General features: G+C 50.6%; 1 protein-coding gene, 1 long non-coding RNA gene and 1 pseudogene across 6 annotated transcripts; 1 reads left to right on the forward strand and 2 right to left on the reverse strand.

Annotated features, from left to right (window-relative positions):
* The first annotated feature begins 9 nt into the window (after nt 1-9).
* On the forward strand, nt 10-18,247 carry LOC116739773. Of its 3 annotated transcripts, none has more exons than XR_004345703.1 (4): nt 10-365; nt 10,543-10,793; nt 16,109-16,300; nt 18,110-18,247. It is a non-coding gene; the product is annotated as an uncharacterized LOC116739773 (long non-coding RNA). The 3 variants fall into 3 exon arrangements; XR_004345702.1 differs by having other exon boundaries at nt 14-365; nt 10,543-10,789; XR_004345704.1 differs by lacking the exon at nt 10,543-10,793 and having other exon boundaries at nt 32-365; nt 16,112-16,300.
* On the reverse strand, nt 6,383-6,931 carry LOC116739768 (annotated as a pseudogene).
* On the reverse strand, nt 16,810-27,071 carry ASL (argininosuccinate lyase). Of its 3 annotated transcripts, XM_032604467.1 has the most exons (17): nt 26,348-27,071; nt 26,083-26,137; nt 22,775-22,969; nt 22,373-22,456; nt 22,100-22,156; nt 21,856-21,953; nt 20,318-20,395; nt 20,153-20,230; nt 19,703-19,755; nt 19,272-19,334; nt 18,968-19,082; nt 18,741-18,825; nt 18,569-18,628; nt 18,245-18,328; nt 17,359-17,439; nt 17,090-17,196; nt 16,810-16,998 (listed from the first exon to the last, which is right to left on the reverse strand). In XM_032604467.1, the coding sequence occupies exons 2-17, from the start codon at nt 26,092-26,094 to the stop codon at nt 16,854-16,856; spliced, it is 1,395 nt and encodes a 464-aa protein (XP_032460358.1). In that variant the 5' UTR covers nt 26,095-26,137; nt 26,348-27,071; the 3' UTR covers nt 16,810-16,853. The 3 variants fall into 3 exon arrangements, with proteins under 3 accessions (XP_032460358.1, XP_032460359.1, XP_032460360.1); XM_032604468.1 differs by lacking the exon at nt 26,348-27,071 and having other exon boundaries at nt 26,083-26,343; XM_032604469.1 differs by lacking the exon at nt 22,100-22,156 and having other exon boundaries at nt 16,812-16,998; nt 26,348-26,394.
* Between the last annotated feature and the right edge of the window lie 243 nt (nt 27,072-27,314).

Here is a 27,314-nt window from a genome sequence, read left to right on the forward strand (position 1 = left end):
CGTGTCCCGCCCCCCCGCCATCTTCGTTGAAAGCGACTGCGCGGCCCGGAGGCACACGGTGAGGCCGGCGCCCACAAGGCGGTTCCAGGCCCGCCTTCCTCACGGAGGGCGGCGGCGGGGGAGGGGCCGCGGGGAGCCCGAGATCCACCCCGGGCCCCGAAGGGCGGAGGTCTCAGTCTCTGCACCCGCGAGGTCACTGCCGTCCCCCGCCCTCCCTCGCCCTCCCATACTCGGCTGCTCGCGCCCAGGGCGGCTGGTCCAGGGCCGCGGGCCGCAGCGAAAACCTGGAGACGGCCGGGGTACCACTGATGCTTCAAGGAGGCCGACCTGGGACACCTCCACTCGCTTATGCTTGCGGGACACCGGTGAGCTCAGACGAAGCCTCAACATGCCTAGTGACTTTCGCGCAGGCCCACCTGGCTTATAGCCTTGACCCTGGTCTTCCACCTGCGGTCCCCTGGGCCCCGAACCCCTTACCCAGGGGCCCGGCGCTCCCTCTTGGCATTGCGGATACACACATAAAGATGCAAGGAGCGGGGGTCTATGGTACAGGTAACCTGGCCTGGATGCAATTGTTCGTACAATTACTCTATTTTTAATTTATTAATTTTTGCTCTGGTTTCATGTTCACCAAAGCAACCTTCTGGTAATGGACCTTGACGCCGTAAAAAAAGTAGTTCCCAGGGTGGTAAAAATAAATATATTGTAAGAAATGACAAGGCCTACAGGTTTTTCTTTTCCCCAAATGCTTACCATATAAACATAAGAGAAAGTAAGATGCAAAAGTATATATAGTATGATCCCAATAGTGCTAAAATTATATCCACACAGATCTAGATAGTTGTAAAGTGTTATTATGGGTGTTATAGATGATTTTCATTTTGTTCTTCGTATTTTGTGATTTTTTGAAAATTTCTGTCATGAACATAAATTATTTTTATAATCAGAATCAAACCAATGAGCCTTTTAAAACTAGCAAATGGGCAAAAGTAAGTAAAGTTCGATCTGCTTCTATAAATTAATAAACTGATTTTCCATTTGCGAGTCAACCTATATATATTTAGTTAGTACAAGTTGATTTTCCTCTTTTTTTTTTAATTTTAATTTTTTATTTTTGGTTGCGTTGGGTTTTCCTTGCTGCACGCAGGCTTTCTCTAGTTGCCAAGAGCAGGGGCTACTCTTCGTTGCGGTGCACGGGCTTCTTATTGCGGTGGCTTCTCTTGTTGCGGAGCACAGGCTCTAGGCGCGCGGGCTTCAGTAGTTGCGGCGCATGGGCTCAGTAGTTGCGGTCGCAGTGCGCAGGCTCTAGGGCGAGCAGCTTCAATAGTTGTGGCACGCGGGCTCTAGAGTGCAGGCTCAGTAGTTGTGGCACACGGGCTTAGTTGCTCTGCAACATAATTTGGTTTCTGAACGTTTGAACCTGAAGACCAGATCCTGATGGGTAAAGCCCATTGGCCAGTTTCCTTCCCGACTAATTTTGCAGCCTGGTACAAACATATGGATCTGGAGATGAAAATTTGGGAGTTGTCAGCAGTGAGAATGGGTAAGGTCACCAAAGAAATGAGTGCGGGTGGAGAACAGATTCACACATTAGCCCCAAGACACCCCACATTATGAGTACAGGGGATGAAGCATGGAGCATAGGGCTCAAACCAGTGACCTCTGCGTTGGCAGGCGGATTCTTAAACACTGTGCCACCAGGGAAGCCCCTCAGAAGCTGTTTCTTTGCTAGAATATATCAACACAGCCTCTGGCACTTGATACGTGGCTAATGATGTGGTAAACGTGTTCTTTTCAATCCTCAGCAACAAGACAGGATCAAAAGCAGGTCGTAATTATATGGGGCAGTGGTAGACATTCACTGTCTAGCCCGAGGCCTACGCTTTCTTTATCCTCTGTCAGTATAGTCTACAGGGACCGTGGGTTCCACACAACATCATACTGGCCCAGACCAGTATGGTCCACACCACAGGCATCTCTCACCTGGATTGTAGCCTCTTCACTGATTTCCCTTCCTCCACACGTGCCCATCCCACCAGAGCAAGCAGAGTGAGTGGTCTTTATAAAAATTATACCATGTTATCTGGTTAAACAGTGGCTTCGCAGTACACTTTGGAGTAAAATTCAGACTCCTTACTGTGGCCTTCAAGGGCCTGTGTGACCCAGCCCTGCCAGCTCTCACTCTTATTCACCATTTTGCAAACACTTGAGCCATTTTCCTGTTCCTCAAATGCTTCAGGCCCATTCCTGCTTTAGGGACTTTGCACACAATGCTCTCCTAGTTTCCCCTTTTTTGTGATTCAGGCATTGGCTTAAATGTCACCTCCTCATTGCGTTCTCCTCTTCTGCCTACTTTAAAATTCAATTATAATAGTTAACCATGGGACTTCGCTGGTGGTCCAGTGTTTAGGACTCCACACTTCCACTGGTTGGCGGAACTAAGATCCCACGTGTCACAAGGTGCAACCAAAAAAAAAAAAAAAAAAGTTAACCATGGTAGTCGTTAGTGCTTTTCACCAAACATTTTTCTGGTCCTCCGCCTTTCTAGACACATGGTCTTTGCCCCTTTGAAGTTAGGTGTGACCATGTGGCTATTTTTGCCAAGTGAGATTTTGATAGCAGAAATTTAAAAGCCACTGCTGATCTGCCACATCCCTTTTCCCTGCCTTGGTGATCATGGAAGCATGTGTCCAAATTGAGCTTCCATCAGCCTGAATTCCTGAGTGACTGAGGGTGATCAGTGCTTCCCTTCCAACCTGTGATGGATGTGTGGCATGAGTGAGAAATAAACCTTTATTATTTCTACCACAAGGCATTACCTTATTCATCCTCATAACATTCTCTTTTAAGAAAGGCAGTGTCAAGGATCATGACCACAGTTTTACAGATGGGAACACTAAGACAAATGGAGCTAGTGACTTGCCAAGATCAGAGAAAAACCTGTAGCAAAATTCGGGATAGAACTTGTGCTTTTATAAATTCAAAATCCTTTCCTATTTTATTTGAGAAATGTGCATCATGAATCTGGCAGTTTCTAATCAAATAAATTATAAAATGGTAAAAAAAAATAAAAAACACCTTTATTGTTTCAAACAACTAAGATTGTGGGGTTGTTTGCTATTACAGCATAACTAGCCTATCTAGACTTACACCCTATAGAGCCAGGTACTTACCTGGGTGTTTTACATGTATTAACTCATTCACTTCTCACAGCATTAAGTAGGTACTATTATTATTCCCATGTTCCTAATACAGTGACTGAGAAAAGTTAAGTAAAGGCCAGAGGTAGAATTTGAACCTGGTTAGAGATTTATGCTCTTGGTCATTCTGCTATACGGCCTCTAAAAGACGTTCAAACTCATGTTTGAACAAGGGATTGACAGAGTCATGGGTTTTATTACATATTCATACATATATAGAGAAAAGGGAACTGCCAGTTTTCATCCTTAGAATGTGAGTGTGAGTGTGTGTGTGTGTGTGTGTGTATCTTTTAGGAATACAAGGATGTCACTTGATATATTGATTGCTATTTTAATATCAATACCAGGACAACAATTATCAAGTGTAACAACCAATTAGAATAAGAAATTTGTTTTCTTTTTTTAAAATTTTTGGCCGTGCCACGTAGCTTGCAGGATCTTAATTCCCCGACCAGGGATGGAACTCAGGCCCACAGCAGTGAAAGCACGGCGTCCTAACCACTTGGACTGCCAGGGAATTCCCTAGAATAACAAATATTTTAGAAGTTAAAGGTTATTTTTACAAGATCTGAAAATAAGTCTGAGTGTCTTAAAAGACCCTCCCCCACCTTGTAGAAATACTTCCAAGGACTTTTTTTTTTAAACTGTTTAAAACAAACTCTCTTGACGTATAGTTTACAAATAATGAAGTGCACGCGCATTCAGACTGTACAGGTTGATAAGGCTTGACAGATGTCTACACCTGAGTGCCTACCAGCACTATCAAAATACAGAACAGTTCCATTACTCCAGGCAGCTCCCTCCTGACCCTGTCCAGTCTGTCCTGCCTCCACCCCTGACCCCAGGCAACTACTGACCGACATTGTGTCACCCTGGAGTAGACTGGGCTTTTCTAGAGCTCCACATAAACAGAATGATAGAGGATGCTTTTCTGTGTCTGGTTTCTTTCATTCAGTATAATGTTTTTGAGATTCTCCATGTTATTGCACATGTCAATATGTCATTCCCAAGGACAGTTTTTAGTAACAGAAAATAGAACAAGTTTCGGTTCTGGGCAGAACTTTCATAACTATTCCCAATTCCATACTTTATTCAGATAAGAGTCTTTGAACCAATTTTATGACCTGGAATGGTGTCTACCTTCTGCTGCTTGGAAACAGGAAATTCCTGAAATTCCTTTTCTCTTGCAACATTTTCAAAACTCAATACCAGCTTTCCATTAGCACCTAGAGAAAAGAAAGTTCCGGGGAGCTCCATACCCGCCCAATGGAAAGGAAAAAGGCAAAAGAGAATTCTAAGCCAGAGGAATAAGGGGCATGTAACATTCTTCTCTGATACACCTGGTAGGGAATTCCCTGGCGGTCCAGTGATTAGGACTCCCCACTTTCACTGCTGAGGGGGCAGGTTCAATCCCTGGTCAGGGGAACTAAGATCCCACAAGCCGGCAGCACAGCCAAAAAAAAAAAGAAAAAGATACACCTGATAGAAGTTAGCACCTCTCCCATCACCTTCTCACCTCTCCCTGATCTACCCCTGACACTTCTCACTATCTGAAACGACTGTGCCCATTTCCTTTCCAGAATGCCGGCATAGCCAGACACGTGCCTTGGCCAGCTCTAGACGTGCTGACAAATGTAGCTCAGGCCCATCCATCTTAATGGCTGGAGAGTATTACATTGTGTGAATACACCACCACTGATTTCACCCGTTTTCCTGTTGAGGATTTAGGTTGTTGCCCTTTTTCACTTTCCATCAGCACATTCCTCATGTACCTCCTGACCTTGTGCTCACACGTGAGACTTTCCCCAGGTGTTTCCTAGGGATGTTGCTGCTAGGCTGGAGGCTCTGTTCATCTTCTCCTTTACTATGGCTGAGCACTCTCCACGGGGGCTGTGCACACCAGTGCTTTTACTCCCAGCTACCCCATGGAAGCTGAAGAAAAACACCCAGCCACCAGCCCCTCACTGGACCCAGCGCAGGCCCTTGTGTCTCCCCTTTCACCACTTCTGCTTGTGTCTGGTTCACAAAGAGGTCTTCCTTATTTTTATCTTGACTAGATTTTATTCGTCTTTATTATGTGTCTGAAGCATGGAGTCATGATGCTATTTGACTGTAAGTCTGTCCTAAGTGACTTTTCTATGCGTCTCCCCCATCCCTGGGTGCCCTTCTACTGGTACACTTGCTCCTTGGCCCCAGAAATACCTTCCCAGGCTTGTCTTGAAGGCGGCATAGTTCTTTCTCGTCTTCTCTGGGTCATTTTTCTAAGCTTGGCTCACATGCCAGCTCTTTTGTTTCCTGATGGGGACAGGACTTGCTCCTAGGATAAGCAGCTGTCACTGCATTTGTAGTCAGGGTCCTGAACTGGAGTCCTGGCTGCCTGTCCTGAGCCAAACTGTGACTCTCTGGCAACTGACCCTCCTTTCGTAACCACGGTGATGTGGGCCTCGTGCCATAGGCGAGAGCATTCAGAGTATCACTTGGGTAAAGGTGACCTGGGGCCTATAGGGTGTCCACTAGACTCCAACCGCTTGGTAACAGTAGTATCAGCAGCCCCCCACCCCCGCCCCCGCCAGCAGACACTCTGCTAAGAGATTCTTACAGCTCTGAAAGACTGTAAAATGGAGTTATTCTTTCTCTGCTACAGATGAGGAAATTGAGGCTGAATTGAGAGGAGAGATGAAATGACTTGCTTAAGGAAACACACCCAAAATACATTGACTTCTTTTTTTTTTTTTTTTTTGGCACAGCTTGCAGGATCTTAGTTCCTGGACCAGGGATTGAACCCGGGCCCCGGCAGTGAAAGCGCCAAGTCCTAACCACTGGGCCACCAGGGAATTCCCTACATTTACCATTGTTGCTGGCACATTCACTCCTCTCCTTCCCCCAAATTACCCTGCATCCAGAAGACTTTCTAATGTTTAGGACAGAAGATAATATTGATAGAATAAGCTCCCCCTGGTGGTGAGGTGCATCAACACAAAATGTCCCTGAAAAGATGTGAGGGTTCCAGCCTTGAGTATAACAAGCAAGTCACAGGACACTCAGCTGATCAGAGCACAAGTGTGAGACTTCTCTTTTTTTTTTCCAATAGATAAGTTTCACTGCATTTTAAAGATATCACAAAGAGGTCCTGGGAATCATTTGGTATCTTCTTGTTTCCATAGCAAGACAACTCTTAGATCTTATTCATCAGCCTGATGATTTGTTCCTTTTTCAGAGACACAGATAACATCCAAAATGTTCTGATACCCTTATTTTTAACTGTGTGGCTTGCTGAATCAAAGCAGCTGAATTTGATGCAAAGTCAGTGCAAATCACTTCCTGGGCTTGAGATACTGAATAAGCAATGCCTGGCCTCATATGAGCCCTGCAGATTTTTCATCTAAGAAATTTCCAGTATCAACAAGAGACCTGCTCTCCTGAATAAAGATGTGGGTGGGGAAGTGAGCATACACAGACGTACTCTTGTAATGGAAGCCCAGTGGAACACCCTTGATCATGTGTTGTATTGGACTTGGGACTGCATGAACTGGAGCCGGTTCCTTTCTCTTCTCCACTGTTTTGTCAACCTGGAGTCCCTTCCTATTCTTTCCAAGGAGGCTGAGTTCTATACTGATGTAGTCCCTCTGCAGGATTCCTCTGGGGCCCTTCACAATAATTGTGTGTCCTTCCACAGTGATGTTGACATTTTCTGGAATGTCGACAGTCTGGTTGCTGAAAATAGGCTTCATTCTCATGGTGGATTCAGCAAAGAGAGCATCTTAAGGTATTTTTTTGTTTTTGTTTTTTTAAATGAATGAATGAATTTATTTATTTTGGCTGCACCAGGTCTTAGTTGCGGCATGCAGACTCTTTAGTTGCTGCACTTGGGATCTTTAGTTGTGGCATGCAGACTCTTAGTTGTGGCGTGCATGCGGGATCTAGTTCCCCGACCAGGGATCGAACCTCCCGGCCCCCTGCAATGGGAGTGCAGAGTCTTACCCACTGGGCCACCAGGGAAGTCCCCTTAAGGTTTATTTCTTAAACAGATTAAAAAAACTTTTTCTTGGGGTATAGTTGATTTACAATGTGTTTAAACGGTTTTATTGAGATATAATTCACATATCATATAATTTATCCATTTAAATTGTACAATTGAATGATTTTTAGTAAATTCATGTATATGTATGACCATCATTATGATCAATTTCAGAATATTTTCATCACCTCAAAAAGAAACCCTGTGCCTTTTAGTTATCTATCCTTCTATCCCTCCCACCCAGCCCTAAGCCACCACTAATCTATTTTTTGTCTCCACAGATTTGGCTAGTCTGGATGTTTTATGTAAATTATGTAATATGTGATCTTTTGCCTCTTAATGTTTTTAAATTAAATGTGTTTACACTGTAATTCTGCTTTATACCAGAATTCATCAGAAACAGTGCTTTTAGCTCTGTGATTTTACATGTTTTTCAAGATTAGCAGAACATTACAGCAAACCCATAAGTTATATTTTCTCCTCCCTTCTCTGAAGGAAAGCCCAGAGACTCTTTCTTTAAGAGATCATTCTAGGGGAAACAAAATGAAAAGAAGGACAAATGACAACCCAGGGGATTTGGGACATTTTGAATTTTTATTGAGGTTCTCATCATCCAGACCCCTGATCTCCAGGCCCTGCCTGCTGTGGGGTCTGAGCCCACCTTTGTGGTGCAAAGGCTGGAAGGTGGGTCAGGGCTGCCTCTCCTCCCCCATGTGCAGACTGCAGAGCTGCCTGCCAGAGGAAGAGTGCCCAAGGACACCTCAGAGGCAGACATGCAGAGAGGCAAGAGTGGAGAAGAGGTAAAAGTCCCATTGCCCGGAGGAGGGAGCATTATCAGAGCAAGAGCTGAAGGCGAGGCAGTTGCCAACAGGCCCAGCCAGCTCTCAAGACTGCCTAGGGGGCCCCAGCGTACTGCAGAGGGTGGGGTATCCTTCAAGGTCAGCCACAGGACGGACATCTCTTAAGGTGGTATGTGGAAGCTCTGCTTGGGTGCTGACCCTCAGGAGGGAACTCATCAAACTGACCCTCTCCTTCTGACTTCACCTTTAGGGAAGGTCAACCAAGTCCCTGCTTCCACCATAGTCCCTTTACCCAGCAAAAATGACAATCCTTTGTCTCAAATATTGGGCAGGAATCGTATGACTCTAGGACAAGACCTGAAAGTGAGCGCCTGTGGACTTCCCTGGCGGTCCAGTGGTCAGGACTATGAGCTTCCACTGCAGGGGGCGTGGGTTCGATCCCTCGTTGGGGAACTCAGATCCTGAAGAAAAGAAAGTGAGCACCTGTTGCAGTGCCAACTCGCGGTGTGAAATAGGTACTCTAAGAAGGAGGATGGCTCGGGAGACCTCAAAATCCAGATTCTACTTGGACAATCTCAAGTGAGCCGGGGTCGGGGGGAAGGAATTGTTCTGGCTGAGCTGGAGTAGAGGGATGACAGAAACAAAGGTCCAGTGCCAAATGGAGACCTGGCTTATAGTGAGAGCGTGAGACGGGGCAAAACACACACACAACAAGAGATAAAACGTTAACAAGCAGATTCAGAACCGCTGATACGGAGGGCCAACTATAAAGTTATACGTGTGGGTTTCTGACGGGTCAGACGGTTGGTGTCCCTAACCTCCACATTGCTCAAGGGTCAACTGTATTTGCTCTGGCTAGAACCTTCAGTATAGTGGCGAATAGCAGCAGTGAAAGCAGGCATCCTTGTCATGTTCCTGATCTTAAGGGGAAAGCTTTCAGTCTTTCAATATATGTTAGCTGTGGGTTTTTCATAAATAGCCTTAATCATGTTGAGAAATATTCCCTTTATTCCTACTTTTCTGAGAGTTTTTATCATAGAAAGATGTTGGATTTGTGAAATGCCTCTTCTACACCGTATGAGAGAGTCATGCAGTTTTGTTTCCTTCATTCTGCTAATGTGATATGTTACATTGATTGACTTTCCTTTTTCTTTCTTTTTTTTTTCTTGCCTGCGCTGCGCAGATTGTGGGATTTTAGTTCCCTGACCAGAGATTGAACCTGGGCCTTTGGCAGTGAGAGCAGAGTCCTGACCAATGGACTGCCAGGGAATTTCCATATTTTCTTATGTTTGACCACGCTGGAATCCCTGGGACAAATCCTACTTGGTCATGGTGAATAATTCTTTAAATATGTTACTGGATTCAATTTGCTAATATCTTATGGAGGATTTTTGCATCTGTATTCATGTGGGAAATTGGTCTGTAATCTTATTTTCTTGTGATGTCATTATCTGGCTTTGGCGTTAGGGTAATGCTGGCCTCATAGGATGACCTGGGGACTGCTCCTTCTTCAGTTTTTTGGAAGAGTTTAAGAACAATTAATGTTAACTCTTATTTAAATGTTTGGTAGAATTCACCTGTGAAGCCATCTGGTCCAGGACTTTTCTTTGTTGGGAGGTTTTTGATTACTGATTCAATCTCTTGTTATAGGCCTGTTGGGATTTTCTGTTTCTTCTTGAGTTGGTTTAGGTAATTTTTTAGGACTGAAGGGGATTTTGTTTTATTTATTTATTTTGTTATTAAGAGGTTTTTTGTTAAACTTGTACTGGAATGTTCTTAGCAGCACTATTCATAATAGCCAAAAAGTATAAACAATTCAAATTTCCATCAACTCATGAATGTGGTATATCCATGCAATGGAGTATTATTCAGCCATAAAGAGGAATGAAGTTCTGATACATGCTACAACATGGATGAATGAAGTGAAAGAAGCCAGGCACGAAAGGCCATATACTATGTGACTCCATTTATATGAAAGTCAAATAGACAAGTTCACAGAGACAGGAAGTAGATTAGTCGTTTCTGGGGGTTTGGGGAAGATGTTTGGATCAGGTTGGGAGCTTGAAGAAGGTGTGAAATCTTTGGATTAGCTCCCCTCAGAAGAGGGCAGGAAAAGTTGAGCAAGAATAAGTGAAAAACTAAATGTTTGGCTGAGCTTATAAGCCCAACCTTGTACATTCAGATGGCCGCAGGAGTTGGTAAGAGATCAGGGTAACTGAGAACAAGCTGATGACTTCTCAGAACTACCGTGGGCAATGTGGTAGCTGCTGGTGAGCCATGGTAGGCTGGAAGGACCGTTAAGTTTTCAAGAATGGGAAGAAGGTGAATCCCACAAATATTTTAATAGACTAGTGTGCCTTCAGCACAGCATCTGGCGCATGTAGAAAACACTTATTTGTTAAAAATAAAAGAATAATCAATTTTGGGGAAGGGTATCAACTTTACTGAGGTATATAATTCACATACCATACAATTCACTTATATTGGTCAGTTGATTTTTTTTTTTTTTGTCCGTGCCACACAGGTTTTGGGATCTTAGAACCCCGACCAGGGATCAAACCCGGCCCTGGCAGTGAAAGTGCCCAGTCCTAATCACTGGACCGCCAGGGAATTCCTGGTCAGTTGATTTTTGACAGGGGTGCTAATACAATTCAATTGGATACAAACAGTCATCTCAACAAATGGTGATGAGACAAATGCATATCCACACGGAGAAGAAATGAAGTTGGGACCTTTCCTCTCACTATATACAAAAATTAACTCACATCCTAGTAGGTATAAAGTAATTTCTCATTTTGGCTTTGCTTTGCTGTTCCCTAGTGATTAATAATATTGAACATATTTTCATGTGCTTACTGGCCATTTATATATCTTCTTTGGAGAAATGCCTATTCAGATATTTTGTCCATTTTTAATTGGGTTATTTGTCTTTTCTATTATTGAGTTTTAAAAGTTCTTTTTATATTCTGCATACGAGACCCATATCAGGTATATGATTTACACATACCTGTTATGTGTTTCTTTGCGCTTCCTTTGAAGGGCAAGTTTCTTGTGGGCTTCTTTTTTTTTTTTTTTTTTTTGCGGTACGCAGGCCTCTCACTGCTGTGGCCTCTCCCACTGCAGAGCACAGACTCCAGACGTGCAGGCTCAGCGGCCATGGCTCACGGGCCCAGCCGCTCCGCGACATGTGGGATCCTCCCGGACCGGGGCACGAACCCACGTCCCCTGCATCGGCAGGCAGACCCTCAACCACTGCGCCACCAGAGAAGCCCGGGCTTCTTTTTAGCGTGATGAAATGTTCTCACATTGATTGTGGTGATGATTACACAACTCTGTGAACATACTAAAAACCATTAAACTGAACACTTTAAAATGTTGTGTTTTATGGTATGTGAATTATGGCTCAATAGATCTGTTATAAAGTAACAAATGCTGGAGAGGGTATGAGAAAAGGGAACCCTCCTACGCTGTTGGTGGGAATGTAAGTTGGTGCACCCACTACCGAAAACAGTGTGGAGTTTCCTCAGAAAACTAAAAATAGAATTACCATATGATCCAGCAATCCCACTCCTGGGCATATACCCAGACAACACTATAGTTCAAAAAGATATTTCGCAGTGGTTAAGAATCTGCCTGCCAATGCAGGGGACACGGGTTCGATCCCTGGTCCGGGAAGATCCCACAGGCCGCGGAGCAAATAAGCCCGTGTGCCACAACTACTGAGCCTGTGCTCTAGAGCCCGTGAGCCACAACTACTGAAGCCCGTGCGCCTAGAGCCCGTGCTCGGCAACAAGAGAAGCCACCGCAGTGAGAAGCCCCGTGAACCGCAATGAAGAGTAGCCACCGCTCACCACAACTAGAGAAAGCCCGTCTGCAGCAACGAAGACCCAATGCAGCCAAAAATTTTCAAATAAAATAAATAAATAATATATATATTTTTTTAATCACGAGTTTAAAAAAAAAAAAGTTTGGCAGCAAGGGAGCTGCTCTGCTACGTACAAAACCCTGGCCCAGAAGCAGGTCGTCTACGAATGATTTAGCACAGGTTCCCCACAAACGTGTGGTACGTGATGGGCAAGGGGGTGGCTGCCTTTCCAGCCGTGCCCTGTGTCCCTGTATGAAGGGCTCTCCACACCGGACCCCGGTCCTGTGAAGTCTACTAACTTTGTGATTGCCAAACATGTCAGTGCAATCTTGGTGCTTCAACAGGACAGTAATCACCCACTCTGGACTCCATTGGCTGCTCAATGAACAGTCATTTCTCCTCTCCCTTCTTCCTTAGTTATGGACCCTAATATTGTTCAGAAGACAACAGGAGCAGTGAAGTGGGCCCTGCCCCAATCCCCAAGGGATGTTTAAAGTTTAGTATAAGAGCCAATGAGACAACCTCATTCCCTTTTGCCAGGTACTTGCTTCCTCAGCATCCCTTGCAGCTTTGAGTATAAAATGCAAGAACAAAGACATAAATTGAGGTAAGAACTGGTAAGCAAGAAGAAACCAGGACTTGATGATTTGGGAAATTCTCAGCCTATCTAGATTGCAAAAGATGCTAAAATTAGGAGACTCACAGTTAGGAAAACATGCTTTAGAGAGAAAGCCTAGGGTGTGGTTGGACAAACTTTTGCTACTGCCTGGAAAGGATCAGAGGGCCAGAGTATCCTGTTAAGAGTGCTCTTTAAGAGATTTGGCACATGACTCATGGATCCCTCCAGATATTTCAGCAGAAGCCAGGAACAGAGATGGGATTATCTAGGAAAGAGGACTCTCTTGTCCAGTGAAGTGTCCTGTGACATACACAGGAGACCCACAAAGTTCTTGAGGATGTTATATCAGCAAAAACTCTGCCGGCAAAGACTAAAAGGAACAAGAGAGGGGGAAATTAAAGAAAGCTCTAAAAGTTCTCTCAAAATATTAGGAAATATGCTTCTATGTTAACTCAGCTACAAACATGTGCTACCCTTCAAGAAAAAGGAGTGGTGACTGTGAGGACGGAGGTGCAGGTCCAGAGGGTAGAGCTGAGAGCCATGGAGGATTATTTCCAGGCCTTGAAACCTAATGGAGTTTGCTAGGCTGGATTTCAAAATTGCTTGGAACCAGTGACTCCTTTTCTCTTTCCATTTTCTTCCTTTTTTTTTTTTTTAATTGAAGTATAGTTGATTTACAGTGTTGTGTTATCCATTTTCTTCCTTTTATTTATTTATTTATTTATTTATATTTTTTGGCCACGCCACACAACTTGTGGGATCTTAGTTCCCCAACCAGGGATCAAAACCAGGCCCATGGTAGTGAAAGTGCTGAGTCTTAACCACTGGACCGCCAGGGAATTCCCATTTTCTTCCTTTTTAAATTGAAATGTCTATAACTGTTATACTGTACCTAACCCAGCATCTTACTTTAGAAAGCGAGTAGATAATTTATTTCTTGAGTTTTTGTGTGTGAACTCATTTAATCCTCAGCAAAATCACAGGTTCATGGATGGAGAGGAATTTTGCCCCGGGATGGATCATACCCAGAATCTCAGTCATACCCTTTTAGATGATGAGATATGGGACTTTTGAGCTGATGAGATTTAGATGAAATTTTGAACTTGAGTTGATGCTGTAATGTGTTGAGACTTTGGGAGACCTTGGGATCAAGTGAATGTATGTTGCATGTGGGATGGACATAAATCTTTGAGAGCCAGACAGAATGTAGTAAGCTGAATAATAATCCTTGGAACTTGTAACTATGTTACTTTAACATGATAAATAGGGACTTTGCAGATGTGATTAAGTTAAGGATATTGAGACGAGATTATCTTGGTTTATGCAGGTGGATCCAGTGTAATCACAAGGGTCCTTATAGGGAGGCAGAAAGGTCAGTCAGAAGATGTGACAATGCAAATGAACCTATCTATGAAACAGAAATAGAATCAGGGACATAGAGAACAGACTGGTGGTTGCCAAGGGTGCCGGGGGTGGGAGAGGGTTGGACTGGGAGTTTGGGATTAGCAGATGCAAACTGGTATACACGGAATGGATAAACAACAAGGCCCTACTGTATAGCACAGGGAACTATATTCAATATCCTGTGATAAACCATAATGGAAAAGAGAAAGAATGTATATATATGTATAACTGAGTCACTTTGCTGTACAGTAGTAATTAACACAACATTGTAATTCAACTACACATCGATAAAAAATAAATTAAAAAAATAAAAGATGTGACAGTGGAAGCAGAGGGTCAAAGAGAGATTTGACAATTTTACATTGCTGGCCTTGAAAATGGAGGAAGGGTCGTAAGCCAAGGAATGCACATGGCCTCTAGAAACTGGAACAGACAAGGAAACAGATTTTTCTCTAGTCTCTGGAAGAGGCGTGGCCCTGCTGAGGTTTGATTTTGTCTCAGTAAAACTCACTTCAGGGACTTCCCCGGTGGCGCAGTGGTTAAGAATCCGCCTGCCAGTGCAGGGGACATGGGTTTGAGCCCTGGTCCAGGAAGATCCCACATGCCGCGGAGCAACTAAGCCCGTGCGCCACAACTACTGAGTCTGCGCTCTAGAGCCCTCAAGCCACAACTACGGAGCCCATGTGCTGCAGCTACTGAAGCCTGCGCGCCTAGAGCCCATGCTTCGCAACAAGAGAAGCCCCCACAATGAGAAGCCCACACGCCGCAACTAGAGAAGGCCTGCACGCAACAACGAAGACCCAACGCAGCCAAAAATAATTTTAAAAAATTAAAAAACCCACTTCAGACTTCTGACTTCAAGAATTATAAAATAGTGTTTATGTTATTTTAAGCCATGAAGTTTGTGGTACTTTGTTACAGCAATAGGAAATCAATACAAGGTCACACTGAGCTTTGGGGTAAACAGCTTCTGAGATTAAAAACACAGTAGACAAGAGGAAAGTATGTAGCCAGTCTGTAGCAGAACAGAAAGAGGCAGATATGTGGAGTAGCTCAGTCATGTATGGACAGAGTCTGGGAGAAAAGCTGCACAAACTCTTGCCCTTCCTGAGCTAGGACAGGCCATTCCCTCTGGTCAGGCCAGGCTCCTGAGTGGGAAGCCCAGCGAGGCCGACTGCAATTCAGTTAAGGAGGAACTTTTAACAGGATTGTCTGGAAAGAGTCCCCATTTAGACTGGGGTGTGCCCCCTCAATGGAGGCGGTAGAGATGGAGGGAGGCATCGCAGCAACTTCCTGCCTCCCTCTATTCCAATTCTCCGTGTGCTAAATGTGTTAGTTATTTTAATCCTGTCTGCTGTTGGATGGGTGAGGCCCTCCTTCATTTCAGAGACTAGATTTTAGGCATTCTCTGGATTAGCACTTTTTTTTTTTTTTACTCCTACAATTTTGTTTCTGTTTGACCCCTCTGGGTTTCTTTAATTTTTTCTTTTTAAAAATTGAAGTATAGTTGATCTGCAGTATTGTGTTAGTTTCAGGTGTACAGCAAAGTGATTCAGTTATATATATATATATGTATATACATATTTTTTTTCCCCAGAGTCTTTTCCATTATAGGATATTACAAGCTACCGCATATAGTTCCCTGTGCTGTACAATAAGTCCTTGTTGCTTATCTACAGATCAGCACTTCTGACTCTAAATGTACACAAGAATAACCCGGTGAGTTTGTCAAGCTGCAGATTCTGAATCAGTAGCTCGGGGTAGGGGCCCAGGGAGGCTGATGCTGCCCGTCTGCAGCAACTTTGTGTCACAAGGTTCTAAAGATCAGTGACTCTCAAACCTGAGCACACGTCAGCATCACCTGAAGGACTTGTTAACACAGACTGCTGGGCCCACCCAGAATGCGATTCAGTAGGTCTCGGTGGGGACTGAACATTTTCCTTTTAACAAGTTTGAAGAAGATGATAATAATCAGGAACCACACTTTGAGAGCCACCACTCTAGAAGATTCTATGTGTGACCCACAGCTTTCACCCTTTTGGGAATTTGGTGTAGTGTCCCCACTGCTGGAGTTTTGGTTCTTTCGTTTACAAAGTCTTCTCATTGCTCCCAGAGTCGCTCAGGAGGAGTTACTCATTCTTCTTTGTGTTTAGCTCACTTACCTTTGTTGTTAAGAAACGTCTGAAATTTGTGTTTTATTAGCAGGATTTTGGTGAGATTTGTATAGACGAGGCCTCTGCATCTCTGCTGGCTCTGGGGACCACCGTTATGGAATCCTTACCATGTCCTAGGCCTGGCCTCGGGCTCTTTGCAGACTCAGCGAGACCATCCCTCCCTTGACTGCAGCACGGGCAGGCCCCTCTGGCACCACGTGTCCGTGGCCCTCACCTCACGGTTAGTGTCTGGGAATTTGTACGTTACTCTTCAGGGTGGAGGAAGCGTCTTCTTTACCTGTGTATGCAGCTCACCTAGTGCCTGGCATCACATGCTAGCCGGATGACCGACTTTACCACCAGATACACCATTCCCCTCAGAGGGTACAGGACCCTGATGGTCTGGGGAAGGGTGGGTTAAGCAAGGGGACAACGTGAGCAGGGCAGCCTAGGAAGGACACTGGAAGGAAGGGGGATGGACGGGGCTGTCTGGGTTAACCCAGCCCGTCAGCTCCCAGCAGGGCTCCAAGGAAGCCAGTCCCGCCAAGACACCCAAGGCAGGAAGTCACTGTGAGGCCCACGGTGAAGGGGGTGGGGCCTGTGCAGGGTGGAGGCTCTGATGCGCATCCCCTCCACCCTTCCCCATCCCTGACTCTAGCCATGCTTGTCCAGTTCCTCCACTTCCTCTATGGCCCTTAACTGCATCCCCACTGACCGAGGCAGACAGGCTGGGCAGGAAACACACACAGCCTCCTCTTGGGCCCACTTTATTTGGGAGAGGCATGGGGAGGGCTCTAGGCCTGCTGCGCCCCTAGGAGAGCTCGCACCTGCCCAATCTGCCAGTCGACACTGGAGCGCGCAGTGCCCCCCAGGGCTGCGTACTGCTCCACGCTGTGTCCGTAGTCCCACACGTGGCTCACGTCTCCCGAGAACAGGGGGCTGGGGGGAAAGGAGGAGGTGGGCCTGGGCTGGCCTCGAGGAAGGCAGCAGAGGGAGGGGAGGGGAGGGAGGGGAGGGGAGGGGAGCGCACCTGATGGTCTGTAGCTCCTGCAGCGACAGCTGGTTGAGGGCGACCCCTTTGGTCTCGGCCATGAACACGGCTTTCCCAGAGGCCTCGTGGGCCTGGCGAAATGGCATCTGGGGGTGCGGGCGGCAGGAGAGCAGTGCTGACGCAGGCTTCCTGAGCTCCCTGTTCTGCTGGGGGTGCCGGCCCTCCCCCCGCACCATGACCACCGCCACCCCCAGCCTGAGGAACATCCCTGTCCCCTCGCCCCTCCACCCTGGCTGCCCCACACTTACCCCTTTGCGGACCAGGTAGTAGGCGAGGTCAGTTGCCAGCATGTCAGGACTAAGAGCCCGTGCCATGTTCTCATGGTGAATCTGGGGACAGCAAGCCAGGCGAGTGTGAATCTGGGGGGCCCTTGGTCCTGGAGCTGCCAGCCTAAGGCCTACCCCCCCTCAGCCAGGAAGTCCCCTGCCTTGGGCAGATCCCCTCTTACCCACCCTCTTCTGCTTTCTCTGCTTGAACCATCATTTCATAATTATTGATAATTATTAGCTGTGCTACTGGGGTTGCCTCCTTATCTTTAGCATCAGAATCACCTGGAGGATTTATCATGAATACAGATCTCCGTGGCCTAACCCAGAGTCTCTGATTCAGCAGGTCTGGAGGGGGGCCTAGGATTGCAGGTCTGTCAAGTTCTCAGGTGATACTGATGCTGCTGATCTCGGGACAACACTTTGAGAACCGCTGCTTTAGAGACACGTCCTGAACTATTTAGGAATGAAATGATGAGGGGGCTTTGCTTAAAAACAACGGTGGAGGGGGTAGTGGGTAAAGACAGCTGAAGCAAGAATGGCCATGGGTTGATTGTTGTTTAAGCTGAGTGTTGGTACATAAGGGTTCATGATACACAGCCTCTCAACTGTTGTATACTGATATTTCCCATAGTAAATGGTTAAAGAAGAAATCTGGCCAGGCCAGCTGATGGGGCTCCTTGAGTCTAACCCACTTCCATTCTACTGCAGTAAGTCTCTTCCCTCTTCCCAGGGCAGGAACAAGCACATGGTCCCTCCCTCTGCCCCACGGCCTCTGGACCCACCCATGCTTGCCTCCTCTCAAGATCACCCTCCTGGCATCCCAGCCCTGAGCTTAGGGGCCTCGGGGAGAAGAGGCGTGCCTTGCCTGCAGTGTAGAGATGACGCCAGTGGCCACCTGGATGACGGCGCTCATGGTGTTGGACACTTCAAACACGGCTTCCTTGTCCTCCTGGGAGGCACGTGGCAGGAGGTAAGGGCCCAGTAGCCCGGTGCCCAGTGAGGCCTTCCCACTGCCTTCCACTGGGAACACTCAGCATCTCGTACACCCCGCAGCAAGGGAGAGGAGAGCACTCCCAGGGCTGCGTGCGCAGGACAGGAGGTGGTAGTTCTGTGGGTCCCCTGCCCAGATGAGCCAGGACCCCGAGAATTGGTATGCGGTGTGTGTGCAACTGGGTCCCCAGCCTCGCACCTGTAAGTCCTTGTTGTAGGTGCTCGGAAGTCCCTTGAGGGTCATCAGGAGCCCAGCACACTGAGGGGACAGGGAGGATCAGGGGGCTGGACCTCGGAGCCTGTCCTGGACGTTCCCTCAGGACCCTCCGGGTCAGCGCAGAGGCCTCGCCCCAACTCCCTGCCCTGCTTACCCGCCCAAACACTCGCCCCGCCTTGCTCCGGATCAGCTCCAGGCTGTCTGGGTTTTTCTTCTGGGGCATCAGGCTGCTTCCAGTGCTGGAGACAGAGATGCCGGGGCTGAAGGGGCTCCGGTGCCCCTTGGCTGGTCTGCTGGGCAGCTCTGCCCGGGGGTTGAGGTGAGGAGGAAAGAAGCCATGCTGGTGGGCGCAGAGCTGGGGGAGGGCAGGCGCAGCCTTACCTGTAGGCATCTGAGAGCTGCACCAAGTTGAATTCCTTGGTGCCATAGAGGATGAGATCCTCGGCCATCCTGCTGAGGTGGGTCATACACAGCGAAGCCCAGAACAGGAACTCAGCTTGTGGGAGGAGAGGGAGAGCAGGCTGTCTGGTCACCAGGCCTTGCCCCTCACCCAGCCTGGAGAAGGTCCAGTGGGCCATTCGGGGGTGGTAGGAAGCTGGAGAGGAGGCAGGGCGGGGGGACAAAGGCAGCACGCACTACAGGGGACTGGCCCTGGAGGGCGGGCGGGCTAGCGCCCAGGACTCACCCACAAAGTCTCGCTCACTGGTGGCATCCATGCTGTTCAGAGTGATGGCCCCAAAGTTCAGTTCTGGCCGATTTGGGAAGGGGAAGGCAATAGGGTTGGGCTGGAGGGTGAGGAGGGGCCTTCTCCCCACCCCCACCCCCCAACCAGGCTGCTCAGCACCCCCCCCATGACCCCCTCTCAGGGAGGAGGAGTAGGGAGGGGCAGGAGGTTGGGAAGGTCTTTGGTACAGGTCCCAGGAGGGAGGCGGGAGCCCTGAGTCTCCCCGGCACCATGCACCTCTCCCATGGCCTCCCCTTGCCTCTCTAGCCTCACTGGCCATAGATAATAGACCAGGGTTTTACCCGGACCCCTGCCCTCTCTAAGTGTGTGTCTGCGAGACCTGGCAGGTGCTGAGGGTGGTCTCCTGGGAAAGGAGGGGCAGGGTGCCTCACCTGCTCGGAGCAGCTCCCGGTCCACACCCAGAGGGTTGCCTGCGATGGCCCCGCTGCAGAGATGGGAGGGGTTCTGAGTGACCGGGGCTCCCGGCAGGCAGGCCCTGGCATGTACTTGCACGCACACCTGTGCTGAGCTCTGGTTGCCAGGGCTGCGGCCTGGTCGGCTTGGGTGCCAGACAGTTGTCCCCACGCGGGGGAAACGGCACGATGTGAGCAGCTGGCTGGCTCTCTGGAGAGCTCTGGCCTGGCTGTGACACACTCATCGCCCCCATCTTAGAGAGAGCTGAGGATCCATTGGTGGTCTCCCTCCCACCGTGGCTGGGGAGGCTGACTGCCTGGCTTCTGTCCCCCTCTGCCCTTCCTGGCCCCTCCTCTTCTCTTGAAGCCCAAGGAACATGCTAAGTATGTGGCAGCAGCCCCATCCTTGGAGCACTGGGCCTCACTCACCTCCCCAGGGGCAGGACGTTGATCCGCTTCTGCACCTCCAGCAGCCTCTCAGAGTCTCTGGTCAGTGCCACAGCATGGCTGTGGGAAGCCAGGAGGCAGGAGGGTCAGGGCAGCCTGGGCTGGGCCCCTCCCCTCCACCACGCCCCTCCCTCACTGCCCGCTCACCTCAGGATCCAGTGGCTCCAGCGGATGGGCTGAGCCCGCTGCAGGTGTGTGTACCCTGGGAAGAGGATGTCACGTTCCCTGTAGGGGAAGAGTAGGGGCAGGGAGCCTGAGGGGCTCAGGAGGTTCAGGCGAGGCCTGCCTGGGACCCTGGGACCCTGCAGTCCTGGGCCCCTGTAGGGAAGAGCAGGGCAGGCTCACCAAGGATCTGCCTGCACAAGGGACCAAGTGATCTCCTGGGGACAAACATGGTGTAAGGGAAGGGTCGGGAGGTGGGGCATCGTGACTGGGCCATGGCTGGGGGCGTCCAGAGGGTGAGCGTAGGACCAAGTAGAGATTACACCTTCAGCTGGGGTCTCTGCACCTTGGTAGCAGATCTGGGTAGGGGCCAGGGCAGGGGGGGAGGTGCACGGCAGGTACCACCTGGCAGTGAGAGGCCGAGTTCGTGAGCATGAGAGGAACTCCAGAGGAGCCCAGAATAGCTGGGGGCACTTTAAAGTAGGCAGGGCAGTGGTACAGGTGCTGTGAGTGACGGTTCTAATTTTTTTAAATAAACAGCTTTATTGAGATATAATTCACATACAAATCACCCATTTAAAGTGTACATTTAGTGTACAACCATCACCCCAAGAAAGAAACCCTGGGACCTCCCTGATGGTGCAGTGGTTAAGAATCTGCCTGCCAATGCAGGGGACATGGGTTCGATCCCTGGTCTGGGAAGATCCCACATGTCGCAGAGCAACTAAGCCCGTGCGCCACAACTACTGAGCCCACGTGCTGCAACTACTGAAGCCTGCGCGTCTAGAGTCCGTGCTCCGCAACAAGCGAAGCCACAGCAGTGAGAAGCCCGCTCACTGCGTGTACCAATGAAGACCCAACACAGACAAAAAAAAAGGAAAGAAACCCTGTACTCATTAGCAGTCAGTCCCTAATCCTCCCAACACCCACCCTGCCCTGAGGATGACAGTTTGGGGGCCCTTGTTTTCCCCCAGTGAAGTCAGTGAAACAGGGGTCACAGGGAGCTGGGGAAGAGGAGGGGTCAACCCTGTCTCTGACACCAAATAGAGACTTCTCAGAAGTCATGTCACAGAAGCCAAAGCTTGGGATGAGGCCAGTGGGAGGCAGCCCTCAGCTCTGTCCTTTGCCCGCCATGCTGTGTGGGGATGGGGGACATGGGGCACAGGCAGGCCAAGGAGTGACTCTCTGGTTGCCCCGGGCAAGCCGGCCCCTTTCCGCGGGCTTCGGGCCATTTGCCTAGTGCCTTAGCCTCTGGCCTGTGAACCCTCAAAGGGTGAGCTCCCCCTGCCTGCTAAGCTGGGCTGGCTGGGGGTCGGGGATGCTGCAAGAAATCCCCACTCCTGGCTGCTCTGCCTCACTCAGTCCAGGAGTTCTGGACTGTACCCCTGTACTCCAGAGCCTGGCCCCCCTACCCTCATCACCCCTGCCACCTAGGTCTGGCATTCAGGCTGCCTGTCTCGGGGGAGTGGAGACCCTGGATGTCCTCATGCCCCTCTCTGCCACCTGGTGTTGCATGCACTCACGCCTCTGCCCGATCCACCATGGTTCTGATGAGCTCCCGGAGGAGGGCAGAGAGTGTGGAGCAGTTCTGCCGCATCCACAGCCTGAGGTCTGTGACCACCTGTTGGGAGGAGGATGTGGCACTCAGGGACCACAGATGTGTTGCCTCCCTGGGGAGCCAGGACCGCTGCTGAGCCCCAGCTCTGCTGTCTGGACCACCCAAGGTTGGGAAGGCCCAGGGCGGGGAGCTGGGCAGGCTGGCGGCACCTGGTCGTTCCGACTTCGTCCTGTGTGCAGCTTCCCTGCGGTTTCACCGATGAGCTCCTGGGGGTGGAGGGAGGCACGCAGTCGGGGTCTGCCTGCTTGTGGCCTCCCCTCCCTGCCCCGGGGTGCCCTGGTTCTGCCCGATCTCTGCTAAGGCCTCCTGCTCTGAGGTCCCAGTGATGAAGGGAACAGAATGAGCATAAGAACAGCTTATGCTCAAAAGTGGCCCAGAGAGGGGAGGGGCAGGGGTGGGGGGTGAGGTGGGGGTGGCCTCACCTTCAGACGCCGCTCATTGGCCGTGTGGATGTCCTCATCATTGGGGCTTAGTTTGAAGGTGCCCTGGGCCCACTCCTCAGCTACCTGTAGCAGAGAGCAGCAACACGGGGGTCAGGAGGGTGGGCATCAGCAGTTGAGTCCTGGCAGCGCTCCACCCCCGAGGAGAATCACAGGCCAAGAGCACGTTTGCTCAGGAGCCATAGGACCACAGGAGCATTAAGGGATGAAGAGAGACAGTCAGCACAGCATGTGGTTAAAGGGCACCTCTCTAGGCATATGATCACTACGAGGGGAGATGACAGGCTTGGGATGATACCGCAGCCTGCGCTCGCTCGGGGATTTGGTGAAAGCCTGGGACCACAGGGAGGGACGCTGGGTTGGGCCTGGGAGTGTGGAGAGTACCTTGTCCAGGCCCTGGAGTATCTGGTCCATCTCGGTCTTGGTGAGGATCCCCGCCTTCTGCAGGCCCCGGCTATAGGCCTTGCTGCCCTGCACGTCCACCTCCCAGAGGTGCTGGTCATAGGTGATGGATGAGTTGAACTTCTCCATGATGGGGTCCACTGCGCCCACAAACCGGCCACCCCACAGCTTCCCGCTCTGGCCAGGAGAGCATGAGCAATTAGTCTCCTCCCCCCTTGAGAACAGTACCTCCCACAAAGGGCCCTCAGGAGAGTTATCAAATCTGACGGCAGTGGGAGCCAGCGGGCAGGGTTATTCTCACTGGACAGATAAGGAAACTGAGGCTCAGAGAGGGTTAGGAACTTGCCCAGAGTCACTCAGGGAGTGAATGTGGGAAATTGGCTGGACACTGAAGTTAGGTTCTTTCCCACCATGGGGCGCTGCTCCAGGGAGATGGTGGCAGGCACCCCTGAGACCACAGCAGAACTTCTGGGACCCTTCCTGCCACTGACCAAAGTGAGAAGTCACTCTGGAATCCAGCTCTGATGTACCAGGGATAATGACAATAATGCTGGCTAACATACGTCGCATTCTCACTGTCTGCCAGGCACCATTATTTGCTTGTCACGCAGACAGCAACGCTGTGAGCTGGGTACCAATACTATCCTGCTACAGAGAGGAAAAGCTGAGGCACAGAGCAGATCTTTACCTTGCCCTTGCTGAGAGCGGCAGAGCCCGGACTGCACCTCGGCAGCCGGAAGTCGAAGCCCTGCTCTAAACCCCACATGCCACCAGGACCTCTCTGCTGGCTCTGCTGTTCTGAACATTTGCTGCAGGGACAGGTGAGGAGGCACTTGAGGGGCCCCGTCAGCCTCAAATTACCTGCATCTCCCTCCCCCAGCTTGGGGTGGGGCCTAAGGTCCCAACCCCCCACTCCTCTGGAGAGCACCCCAGACACACCCATTATCATCGGCCTTCTAGGAGGTCACTAGCTGACCCTCTGCCCCCCAGGAGCCAAGGGCAGAGGGATGGGACAGAGACACCTCTGTTTTGAAAGAGGGCATAGGTCAGGGCATGGGACAGATGGGGGAGGGAGCGCAGAACCCCTGAGGGGCAGTCCTAGTGCCCAGTGAGCCAAGGACAGGAGGAGAGCGGTCCGGGGTGGAGGTGGGAATGTTACTTCGCTGGCATCTTTTCTGTGGAAGGGGTCTACAGTGGCCACTGGGGACATATGTTCTCCTCTGTCTCCCTGCAATGTCGTAGACCTCAGTTAGCCACCTGACCATAGGAGTGTTATATTACCTCTCTAACCTTCAGGGTTGTCCCTTTATAAAATAGGAATAATAATAGCATCTATCTGATGGAATTGTTAGATTAAGCCATTAAACTGCATACATAGCACAGTGCCTGGTACTCAGTAAGTTCTAGGTATTGCTAAGGGAGGGGCCGAGGGCTGCCAGGGTCAGGGTGTGCCTTAGCTCCACTCGTCACTCCTGTGTGCACCCCCGGGACCTGGCCCCAGGGTGCTCTGGCCCCAGGCTGTGAACTGACCCCTCAGTGCCCAGCAGCCTTGGCTGCCAGAGGACTCTGCCCTGCAGATGTAGCCTCTGCCCCCACTCAGCCTTTTGAGCTGGACCTGCCCCTTACCCCCTGCTGCCCCGCCAGGCCTAGATCTCCAGCAAAGCACCACGTGGGGCCCTGGTCCTGACCACTGGGGCCAGAGGGCCAGGGCCAGCCAGTCAGGTTGGGGAGGCAGGCTGCCCTTCAGCCAGGGGCCTGGCATCACCTCCCCCAGCAGGCCCCTGGACTCGCTTCGTGGGTTGCTAGTAATAACAGCTATTTAACAAGTGGGGCCGCAGCCAAACCAATCAGTGCCAACCCACAGGACGGCCTGGGGAAAGCAGAGGTCGCCTGGCGCCCTGGTTTCCTGAAGGCAGCCCACTCCGCATTGGGGCCAAGCTCCTACCCTGCTGGCAGTCTTAAAAGGACCCCAGGAGGATGTTAGAGTGACGTGCCACCACCTGGGCACTGAGAGAGGGGTGAGATGGTGGGAGAGGGCACTGCTGTGAGCCAGGGTACATCTGGGCCAGAAGGATCCCTTTGGGGCAAGGGGACAGGGACACTGGTTCAGGCTGGGATGAAAGAGCAACAGCCAATTTAGAACACATGGGAAATACCGGCGTTGTCCCTCTTAGTGTCATTAGCCATGATTTATTGAGCACCTACTATTGCTTCGCCCTGTGCCAGGCATTCTCCAGATGCTCTTACACTCTCCTGTGAGGTTACCCCTATTTTACAAATGAGGAAAGACATTCAGAGAGGTCGAGTGACTGCTTCAGAAGCCAAGTCTGTTTGGCCCCAAAGTCCAGGCCCTGCCACGGGCCCTCCACCATGACCCAGAAGCTAGTAGGGCAGACAGTCTTAACCCATTTATTCAATAAAAAACTGAGGCCCAGAGAGGAAGTGACTTGCCAGCTAATGGGGGCCAGGAGGGACTGGAACCCACACCTCCTGCTTCCCAGGCCCAGGGTTCTCTTCTCTGGCATCAAGCAAACAGCCCCTTTTACTTGAAGGGTTCAAAGCAATGACCTCATGATCCAGTACCTTACAGAGAAGGCAGACAGCTAATATTATCCCCATCTGCCGGGTAAATCAACTGAGGCCCAGGGAAAGGAACCTGTGCCTCAGACTCCTGCCACTAAGTCAGAAAGAGAACCCAGGAGTCCTCTGGCTCTGAGGGAGAGAGGCCAATGAGACAGGAAGCCACCAGGTCCTGGGGCCACACGGCACGGTCCCCTACATCCTGGCTCTTAGCACACGCAAGAGCCCTGTGGACTCTGCTACACAGGGACAACTGCTATGGTAGGAGAGGGGCACAGGATGGGGACTGACAGGAGGACGGGGGAGATGGGGGGCGGGAAGGAAGGAATGAAGAGGTGAGGGTGCTGAATGAGCGGGCCGCACCTTTCCCGCCCGGCCTAGATCACGGTCAGGTCAGGGCCACCTTCCCCAGCAGTGTGGGTTGGTGCATTTGCCACAAAGGCTGCCTAGGGAGGGGTGAGGGACCGGGGAGAAAAGATGGTGGTGGGGATACCGGGAAGTCGGGGCAAAGCTCTCCTTAGGGCTCTGGCAGGTGCGCCGGGGCGTACCCACTGCCTGGAGCCAGCGAGAACAATTACCAGGAGGGTGGAGGGCGACAGGTCTGGCTCGGGGAGATCGCGTGCGCAGGTCACTGTCCCTGCTGGCGCCCAGGGCGCCCCTCCCCCTCGTTTGGAGGCCTGGAGGACCGGCGTCCTCGAGAGTCCACTCACCTCCGATGCCATGTTGGGCGGTTTCTTGCCGTCCGGGAGCCTAGGTCCTCCGGGTCTGGAAGACAGGGCAGGACTGACGACCTCGGCGGCCACCGGGCGGTGTCCCCCGGGCGGGGCCGGCTCCGGGTTGGGGCACTGCCTTTGGAGCGCAGCCTGTGGCGGAGGCGGGCGTGGGCAGTGCCCAGCCAGCGCTCGCGCGGGTCCTCTGCGTCCTCCCCTCCCGTCAGTCCCGCCCGTCCAGCCCGTTCGTCCGCCGAGCACTTACCACCGCCTGGCCGCGCGGTGAGTCTCTCCACAGCCGCGGGGCTGGACTTTTCCGGCCGGGAGAGCGTCAACAGCAGCCCAGCGCTGTCCCCGCCTCCTGTCGGCGGCCGCACCAATCAATCCCAGGCAGCCCGGCCCCGTGGGCGTTGCCTCCGCCCTCCAACCCCGGCTGTGGGCGGAGCCGTCTCGGGAGCGGCTTTGGGCTGAGCAGCACTAGGGAGGCGGTAGGCGACTGTGAGGGTCCCCTACCCCCAGGGCGGCAGTGCTCAAGGCTGCAGACTGCTCCGGGCACTGGAGGGAGACCCAGGCTAGGGATAGAGGTAAAGACACTGGGCCAGGCCTGGCGGGCTCACAGGAGACACAGGGTGAAAAGCCAAGTCCGATCATTCGTTCATTCAACAAACACGTACCCGCACCTCCTATGTGGTAGGTACAGAGTTAGACACTGAAGAAAAGGAAATGAGCATAAGAAATGATGCTTGCCTCAAGAAGATCTAACAAAGCGTGGATAAGGTGTGCAGGGGGCACAGAGGGCAGCGCAGTGGGGCGTCCATCTTGGGGTACTCAGGGAAGGGTTCCCTGACACGATTAATTAATTATTCAACAAAATAGACAGCCTGGGTTCCGGCCTTAGGGGCCCTAGAACTTCTGCCCTGGAAGTTCCACATTCTGGGGGAGATGTCCCCTGAGTTGAGTCTTGGAAATAAAAGGGAGTTAGCTCAGCAAAAAAGGGGATTAGAACATTCCCTGCGCCGGGGTGGGGGGTGCGGGGGTCAGCCTGGGCAAAGTCCGGGAGGCCAGAGGCCAGAAAGTGAATGGCCTGCTTGCAGAACAGGAAACCAAGAGTGGCTATAACAAAGGGTCTGGGGCTTTAGAATGGAGGTGGGGAGGAGAGGTGGGAAGTAGGTTGGGGTAAGATTGTAAAGGGCCTTGAATGTCAAACGAGAGGGTTTGGTCTTGATAGGACC

The sequence above is a fragment of the Phocoena sinus genome, chromosome 15 (genome assembly GCF_008692025.1).
Source record: "Phocoena sinus isolate mPhoSin1 chromosome 15, mPhoSin1.pri, whole genome shotgun sequence".
In the NCBI taxonomy this organism is placed as follows: domain Eukaryota; kingdom Metazoa; phylum Chordata; class Mammalia; order Artiodactyla; family Phocoenidae; genus Phocoena; species Phocoena sinus.

Excerpts from the sequence above, each read along its gene's own strand:
- ASL (XM_032604467.1), bottom strand. Across the intron at positions 20,231-20,317 it reads TGGAGCCACTGGATCCTGAG|CCATGCTGTGGCACTGACCA; the intron begins GTGAGCGGGCAG and ends GGCTTCCCACAG. Across the intron at positions 18,826-18,967 it reads CAGCTCTCAGATGCCTACAG|CACTGGAAGCAGCCTGATGC; the intron begins GTAAGGCTGCGC and ends CTCTGTCTCCAG.